The sequence below is a fragment of the Scardinius erythrophthalmus genome, assembly GCF_964197995.2.
Source record: "Scardinius erythrophthalmus genome assembly, chromosome: 23".
Lineage (NCBI taxonomy): Eukaryota > Metazoa > Chordata > Actinopteri > Cypriniformes > Leuciscidae > Scardinius > Scardinius erythrophthalmus.
Window position 1 is genome coordinate 27,936,213 of NC_138243.1, and position 9,353 is coordinate 27,945,565.

General features: G+C 40.2%; 1 protein-coding gene across 7 annotated transcripts in view; it reads left to right on the forward strand.

Annotated features, from left to right (window-relative positions):
* The window catches only part of pitpnm2 (phosphatidylinositol transfer protein, membrane-associated 2), a 66,031-nt gene extending 59,199 nt beyond the window's left edge, over positions 1-6,832 (forward strand). For all 7 annotated transcript variants that reach the window (XM_081354315.1, XM_081354310.1, XM_081354314.1 and 4 more), the window contains 8 exons: positions 523-671; positions 1,602-1,718; positions 1,805-1,921; positions 2,091-2,239; positions 2,319-2,468; positions 3,084-3,267; positions 4,160-4,288; positions 4,372-6,832. In XM_081354315.1, the coding sequence (XP_081210441.1) occupies positions 523-671; positions 1,602-1,718; positions 1,805-1,921; positions 2,091-2,239; positions 2,319-2,468; positions 3,084-3,267; positions 4,160-4,288; positions 4,372-4,713 (1,337 nt within the window). In that variant the 3' untranslated portion in view covers positions 4,714-6,832. The remainder of the gene's footprint in view (positions 1-522; positions 672-1,601; positions 1,719-1,804; positions 1,922-2,090; positions 2,240-2,318; positions 2,469-3,083; positions 3,268-4,159; positions 4,289-4,371) is intronic.
* Positions 6,833-9,353: the final 2,521 nt, after the last annotated feature.

Below are 9,353 nucleotides of genomic sequence, written 5' to 3' on the forward strand. Positions count from 1 at the left end.
CTCTTTTGTTAGTGAATCAGACTGCACGGCTCACGCTGTATGTTTAGTTGCGTGCAACCAGTGAGGACATTGCAATAAAAAAAAAACATGTTGTCTGTACACTGTCTTTATTCGCCGCCCTCAGTCTTCCCAGTCAAAATGGAACCAGTTTTGAATAAAAACTGGTTTACAATTCACAATCCTACTTGTAGAGAACCAGAGGCCGTTTGCAGATTCAAGAACATTAAACCCCAATGAAAAGAATTTCAATCCAAAAATAGGGTTGTGTTCTTAAATGTCTTTGCAATGGGTCATGGGAGGAAGAAGTGCACATTACAAAACAACAACTTTCCATTTCTTTCCTTCCTCTTGAGCCCCTGAAGCAAACCTGCATCATGTGTCCTCGTCCTGTCCTAGATCCAGCATCTGAAACATTCATAAATAATGTACAGATGAAACTGAAATCTTTAATGGTATGTGAACCTGCCGTTGTAGCGGTAATGGTGTGGACAGGCATGACTGAGTCTCTGGTTTCTCCTGCAGTCGCCGCACGCTGGTGGGGAACCAAGCGCATCGATTTCGCCCTGTATTGTCCCGACGCTCTGACCGCGTTCCCCACCGTGGCTCTACCTCACCTGTTTCACGCCTCCTACTGGGAATCAACGGATGTTGTGTCTTTCCTGCTCAGACAGGTGAGGATTATACAATATTTATTCCTCTTAAAGGAATTTTCAGGGTTATTTGCACCAAAAAACATAATTATATATATATATATTTTTCTGCCTTTTATTAATATATTTTAAAATATATATTTTAATTTATATAAATAAAACTGTTATAAAATTATCTTTATTCATTTAAATCTTTATTTATATCATCATTTTATAATATAAAATATTTTTTCTTCCTAAAGGAATATTCAGGGTTATTTGCACCAAGAAACATAAATTCTGCCTTTTATTAATATAATTTAAAATATTTTTATTTAATTATATAAATAAAACTCTTATAAAATTATATTTATAATTCATTTAGATTTTTATTTATATCTTGATTTTATAATATAAAATATTTTTTCTACCTAAAGGAATATTCAGGGTTATTTGCACCAAGAAACATAATTATAGAATATATATAAAAAAAAGAATCTGCCTTTTATTAATACATTTTAAAATATTTTATTAATTAATTTATTTAAGATGTTATAAAATATCTTTATTAATTTAGATCTTTAATTAATAATTTAATTCTGCCTTTTAATAATACATTATCTTTTTAGATTTTTATTCATTTATTTAATTAAAACTGTTAAAAAAATATCTTTATTATATTAAATTTAGCTGTTTTTGGTAACATTTTATATAATAAAATAAGGGATTGCCTATTTCATATTAATTATATTTCATAAGTGTAATTTAATTCCAAAAAATATTAGAATTTTAATGATACTTCATGCTACTGTATAAAGGCAAATTATGAAAAGGACTGATTATGAAATTAAAGTACAGATCGGGGTGTGAATTGTTAATTTTGTGGTAGTGCATAAATTGTTTTTATTGCATGCATTCACAAATTATAATTTTTTAAATATGATTTTATTTATGTATTGTTTTTGCTCTTAGGTAATGAGGCATGAGAACTCGAGTATTTTAGAACTGGATGGGAAGGAGGTGTCCGAATTCACTCCGTCCAAACCGCGGGAGAAGTGGATAAGGAAGAGGACTCATGTGAAGATCAGGGTGAGATGGGCATCTCTAAAACCTCATGTTGCCATTGAGTGCATTACGGGATTGTTGCTGACGTAAAGATGTGTTTGTGTTGGAAGAATGTTACAGCAAATCACCGCGTGAATGATGCCGTGTTTAATGAGGACGGCCCTCAGGTAGTCATGGGTCGCTTCATGTACGGGCCGCTGGACATGGTCACGCTGACAGGAGAGAAGGTTAGTGCTCTATTAACTTTGGTTTGTGTAGATCCTGGAGACCGAAAAGTCAAGTAACTTAACTCACTTTCTCTTCAGAAAATGTACAAATCTACTTTAAAGTATTTTTCTTATTCAATTTCACTTCTTCATATTAATTTCATTAATTTTTTTTTGTGCTCTTTTCAAGGTGGACATCCACATCATGACCCAGCCTCCATCCGGTGAGTGGGTGTACTTCAACACAGATCTAACCAATAGCAGCGGCCGAATTTCCTACGTGATTCCGGACAACAAACGGCTGAGCATCGGAGTGTATCCGGTCAAAATGGTGGTCAGGTAAGTCATAAATGTACGTTTATCCTGCACATTAAAGGATGTATTTTCAACAAGTGAACAACATCCTCTCTGTCCAAAGGGGCGACCACACATCTGCCGACAGTTACCTGACCGTGCTGCCACGCGGCACAGAGTTTGTCGTGTTCAGCATCGACGGCTCTTTTGCCGCCAGCGTGTCCATCATGGGCAGCGACCCTAAAGTGCGAGCAGGAGCAGTAGACGTAGTCAGGTGAGAGCATGTCTTCATTCATTTAACCCTATAAAGCCTACTGTGATACGCACATTTCTAAGGCCTGTAAATGATCAACATGATCAGAACTGCTGAAAAGTCTGTTGCACACAATCTACTACATGACCTCTGTCGTCTGATTGATAGTATAATTGTAAATACGCCGACCTTTGGGTCGTGGTTCACGCGTTTTGCTGTGAAATCTTTACTGATTTTATTAGGTAAACGCAGCAATAACTTAGATTGTAAGTGTTCATCTTGAAATATTACTAACAGTATATCAGAATTTCAGCTCACTTTCTGGCCATGTAAATATCAGCAACTGCACCAAATTGCATATTTTTTATCTAAATAAAACTGAGGTGTTTTTTGTAGAGTATGAGCTCTTTATTCTCACTATATCATACTATATTAGCCATAAAAGCCTGATATATCAAATATGATACTCAATAAACATATGCAACTGTTTGTAAGTTTTTTGTTTTTTTTGTGTAAAGGTTTTCCATTTTAAATAATTCGATTATTTCATACTTCAAGCTTTTCAGGGTTAATGAAACTCGTAGGTCAGTAATTTGTATGGTTTGCTGTTCTTGACTGTGGTTGGTCCTGTTGCAGGCACTGGCAGGACTTAGGCTACATGATAGTGTACGTGACGGGGCGGCCAGACATGCAGAAGCAGCGTGTGGTGGCCTGGCTTTCACAGCACAACTTCCCTCACGGGATCGTGTCCTTCTGCGATGGACTCGTACACGACCCCCTCCGACACAAAGCCAACTTCCTCAAGGGTCTCATCACAGAGGTGAGAACAAACACCACAAACGCCTTCTTTTCTGTAGCGCAGGGGCTTGTGGGTAATATAGTACTATCATTTGCAATGCATTAATCATGAATCAATATCGATATTTATCAGAAAAAAAAATCCACAATATTTTCATTGCCTTTCTTTAAAGGGATATTTCACCGCTGGAAAGATGAATGAGTATTTAAATTGGGTCATTTATGTAGTAGAAATGTGACATTATTTTAGAAGTCGGTGCCTTCTAGACTGAGAAAAGCCAGAAAATGTATTTTTGGCTCATGTGGATGAGACAACAACTCCCAGAATGCACTTGCTTCGCTGCCCTACGAGGACACTCCCAAGCCACGCCTACCGGTTACAGAGGGCAGTATCGGGAGAAATGATACAGCTAGGCTACAAGTCGACTCGAAACTGAAAAGACAGCGTTTTATCGTGAGATCCCCCTATGGGCGGGTTGAAGACATGCGGAACGAGCTCCTCCTACTGGCTGGAGTCTCTCGACTCTGGACAAAAAAGCCTCTGATGACGATAAATGATGATTTTTGCGTCATCTGAGGTTTTTTTTTTCCAGACACACAATACAGAAATCTCTCGTCTCAGGGGGACATGAGGGAGGGAAGCACAGTCATTCCAAAATACTACCGGGTTTCTACTGATACAAAGCTTACTGCTAAAGTATCCCTTTAAACACTATATATTGTAATATTGCAGCATTTGAGTGTGCGCACCAGCCTCTTTAATAAAGTAAAAGAATCCAAGATCCATTATTTATAAGATTTTATGGGTTTGTTCTGTAGCTTATGGATTTTATTTGTAAAACTCTGCAGAGACCCTGTGTTAGCCTTTGCTTAAATGATGTGAAATGTATAATTGAAAAGCTGCTCTTTTGTAGGCACATATGAAGATCTTCGCTGCCTATGGCTCCACTAAGGACATCTCGGTGTACACGTCACTTGGTCTGCCGCCATCACAAATCTACATTGTGGGGAGACCAACAAAGAAATTGCAATACCAGTGTCAGGTATCTATACGCACAGTTTTTCCTCTACTTTTTCCTCACATGTTTTTCTACACTCTCACTGAGCCGTCACTCTCTCTCCACAGTTCATCGCCGATGGCTACGCGACTCATCTTTCCCAGCTGGAGTACAATCAGAGGTCGAGACCCGCCAAGACCGGCAGCGCTCGCATGGTCCTCCGGAAGGGCAGTTTCGGACTGGGCGGCAGTGGCGAGTTCTTGCGGAAGCGCAATCACCTGCTGCGCACCATCTCCTCGCAACCCACGTCCTCCACACCGCCCGTGCCGGTAGGCCGTCCCGAACGTGCGCAGAGCCAATCAGAATGTGACCGCGACCGGGCCGAACGCGCACAGAGAAGCATGAGCATCGCTGCTGGCTGCTGGGGCCGAACCAGCAAACTTGAGGGCGGAGCCCTGAGCCCCAAATAGGCTCCTCCCACCGGGTCCAAATTCTGGAGGCGCTTCATTGGGCACATGGGCTGCAGGAACGGTAGGAGACGGACACGACGTAATCTCACAGTATTACAACAGACTCTGTGGGCAAATCTCACGGCATTACTATTGTTGCATGAGAATTTTTTCCGTTTCGTTTTTAACATTTTATTTTTAGACCGGCAGCCAAACATTTTCCAGAAATCTAGCGCCTTAAGCATCGCTCTGGGTCATGGCCCTCGCCTCTGACTTGATTGAATGTACTGTTGGGAATGAAAACATGGAACGTTGGGTGGGTATATGGACTCTTCCCGCTTCCTCTATCATTCCCCAGACTTCCCTTCCGGTGTCTGCAGAGATTCCCACACATGTAAATACGTGCCTCCTCTTACCTGCTCAGGGCAGCCATGAACTTGAGGAGCTGATGAGACCCAGAGGCCATTTTACTCATTTGTTTCCGTTGGGTCGCCCCCATCCCGGCAGCCTCTCTCCGAGTCGAATCGCAGCAGCATTTGGCAATAAGGATCAAAGCCCATCACACCAAACTCCGTCTGCAGGTCATCAGAGGCCTTAACTTCTTATTCAGAGCAAGAACGAACTCTCAAAGGAAGAACAATCCCTTTACAAGGCCATCTGCTTGCAATACCTCCAAGACGCCACCTCGACCTGGGCTGCTGGGACACCTTCCACGTTTCTTTCTTTCTTTCTCGACTGCTGTTTCGTTAACTTCTGAGCCACCAAACACCGGTCGCAAGCACACGCCACATCTGCTGAAGTGAAAACTTTCCCGCTGCTGTCTTCGTGGAGAGAGTTTCCCATCGAGGACGCGCCATGCAGCTCGCTGGATTTGCATGTTCAATGACAACTTTTAAAAGATTTCGCTCAATCATTTCCTCTCAATCCTTTGCACTCATTTCCAGCTGATCAGGGAGCGATTCGACTCGCTCGCTTCGATACTGCCGACGGCCAAAACGAGTTCATTTGGAAAGCTGTAGTTCTGCAACTGCATAACCTCATTGTTATTTTGCACTAGTGGAATAGTCGAGGCCCTTGTTTCCATCTCATGGAAGTACATGTCCCTTATTATTTATGGCAGGGTATTTGTGCGCGTACGCACCATTATATAGTTCTCCGAAAACAAGAGCACGCAAGAAATGTGCCAAAAGCAGGCAGATCATAGGAACCCAAACACGTCCAACGTTACCGATGGATTGTAGCAACGTTTCCCAAGCGTTTCCATGGCACATGTATAATGTTTTTAAGATTTTAGATCATTTTAGATCAACTTCAGTTATCTATGATATTGTCCATATGTTCATATGTAAGTGATTGAGGTATATAGAAATTGTGCTTTTAATTTTCTTGCTATTTTAAATCGGACAGCATGACAAAGTCGGGTGGAGTCGTGAACCATACACGGTTTGTTTCTGTATATCATGAACACACTGGAATAGCCATGCTGCATGTTGCGGACGTATTCTTCTAATGGAACTGGGAGGCTTGGAACGTGGCCTTTGTCTGGATCGGTTCTGAACCGAGGTCTGAACGGGACCTCAAACAGTGTAGATACTGTAAAGATGTAAATTTCACTATAATAGGATATGTTACGGTCAGAATTTATTTATTTCTGTAGCTTCATAAGATGATGGATATTTCAGGTTTGACTGTATTTCATGTGTTGCTTTATTCTTTTGTCCAACACTTCTGAAATGCTTCTTTTAACGGACCAATGACGTGTCTCCTTGTGCATTAATCGTTGACAGTGTTTCCGTAGCAAAACTCTAGATGACGCAACCACCGCCGCCACCCCACGGACAATCAGTTCAGCAAACCGACGTCCTCCTCGAGCGCAACGGGCAAGGAGCACGCGCACCTACACATGTACGAACATTGAAATTTCCACGTAATGTGAATTGGAATTGTGAATGTGGTTCTGTGAAAAATTTGCTGCAAACAACCGAGTTTAAATTGGTGCTGAACGGGTTTTTGAATCAAAGTTTTTGCTCTGAGATGGCATTTGGACTGGTATTACTAGTCTTTTAATGCATCTAGTTCAGTACCAGACATCAGGGGTTCTCAGTGGAAATAAATATGCTGAAAGGTTTGTGAACTTCTACCGCTGATATCTAGGTCATCTTCTTGGTTGTTGGTTTATGATTTGAATGTTAACCACTGAACAAATTCTCCGTTATATTACTCCACACACTCTCACATCTGAACTGGCTTGCTTCTACTTCTTACACTTCCTCCTGTTTTCAAATCACCAACGTGAAGAAAGTTGATGAGTGTCATTTCCGAATTGTTGAGATTAAGATTCAGACGCATCGCAGGGAATCAAACGACATTGTGATCGACAATTGTGCCACAGTTTTTACACGGCAAAACATTAGTTTCAACATCCGCGGCCTTGCTTGTAGGCCAAGTATTATATCTTCAGATAAACCAGATTATAGCCACTTTTGTACTTTGCATGTCACAGAGAAGCTTTCGTACACTTTCCTGTATTCTTCAATAATGGGCCACACTACAAACCTCCAGTTTATAGTTATTACAAATATGCTGTTGTCTATATAGAACATCATATCAGTTGTTAATACCAAATATTTAAATGATGTTACCGTTAATCCTAAATCCAACCATATTTTTTAAAAAATACTGACATCTGAGTAACGGCACTATATTAAAAGACGTTAAATGCATAGAAATAAATTGACATTTCAGTATTTTTGACATGTAAATGCTGTCTAATTAGCGTGCAGGTGTTTCAAAACACACAAGCTCATTGGATGAAATAAATATGGTGAAATCTCCCGAAACAAACATGTTTTGTGCCCATTTTATTTGTTGCCAAAACTTTCAGATAAGCATTGCTAATGAATCACTTTCCCAACAACTTTTCAATGATGAATGGAGACGTACTGCAGGTTCATTTTACACTCCTGTTGACGTACTGATCTGGACTGACTCGCTCCTTTACAGTTTTCTTACCAGGTCGGTGGTTCAGTGCTCTCATGTGTATAACTGTATGTACTGTGGATTAAATACAGTTGGACAACTGCAAGTCTTCTGTGATTTATAATGCTTTATGAATGTGTGACATGAACCACTCTGCAATATATATTTTTTTTTAATGTACTTTCCTTTGTAAAGAACGTCTTTAGTCACAATTTCGTATTTTTCTGTATTCATTAATTTTATTCATTTTGGAGTGTGAGAGATGGCAGTGTGGTCTGAGTTAATTTGGGTGAAATTAAAGAGTGTGTGTACTTGTACAACTATCTTTGTGAGGACCAGTTGGAGTGAGGACAAAGAGAGTTAAGTGAGGACATTTTGGCCGGTCCTCAGTTTCTGAGAGCCTTTAAAGGCCTGTTTGAGGGTCAAGACTTGGTTTTAGGGATAAGGTTATAATGAGGTTAAGGGTCGGTTTAGGCACTTAGTTGTGATGGGTAAGGTTAGGGTAAGCGGCTAGAGATTGCATTGTGTCAATGAATGTCCTCATAAAGATAGATGTACAAGAATGTGTTTGTGTGTGTATGTATTGTAGAGATGGATGGATGTATGTATGTATGGTAGAGATGGATGTATGTATGTATGGAAGCATGTATGTAGGTAGGTAGAAAGGTATGTATATAGATAGATAGAAAGGTAGAGATGTACTGTATGTAGGTAGAAAGAGGGATGTGTGGATGGATTGATGTATATATAGATGTATAGGTAGGTGGGAAGGGATGATGGATGTACTGTATGTATAGTTCTATGTAGTTTGATAGAATGGTAAGTATGGATGAAGTTTGGGATGGATGGATTGATGTATGTAGGTAGGAAGGGATAGATATACTGTATGTAGGTATGTATAGATGTATATAGGTAGGTAGAAAGGTAGAGATGTATAGATTGATTGATGTACTGTATGTATAGATGTATATAGGTTTTTAGAAGGGTAGGTATGGATGCATGTATATGGATGGATGGATTGATGTACTGTACGTACGTATGTAGTTATGGATGGATGTACTATATGTAGGTATGGATTGATGTATGAAGGTAGGTAGTTATGGATGGATGGATGTGCTAGGTATGCATAGATGTAGAAAGGATGGATGTATGTATGTAGGTATATAGATGTATGAAGGGCAAGATAGATATGGATGGATGTATAGGAAGTATAGATGTTTGTGTGTAGGGATGAACTGCATATTTGTATGAAACTCAGAAGCATAGACCAGGAGCCTCTGGTGTATCTTCAGGAGTCTTTATTGGAAATGTGCTGTTTGGTCTCTGCAGTCACTGAGTCTGAAGAAGGCAGTCATACATTGTATTTGATAGGCATTCAGTGTTGACCTTACACACAGCTACTAACCAAAGTATCTGAAGATAATACAGGAAATTACCCCTGACTGAGCGCTAAAGATAATAGTACCTCCAAACGGTTGAAGCAACACCTGGTCACCAGAACCAGAGACGTGGAAACCTTAAACTGATGCCATCATGTCCCCCTCGAATGCCTGATACAATGTAGCTCACCTTTGTTTTCTATGTAAAGTTTTGTCAGGACAAAGGATCATCTGCACATCTTGACAGGTGAGGGGACATCATCGGGTCACTGATCAAATGGGATCACTCGGGGTCCTAACAAA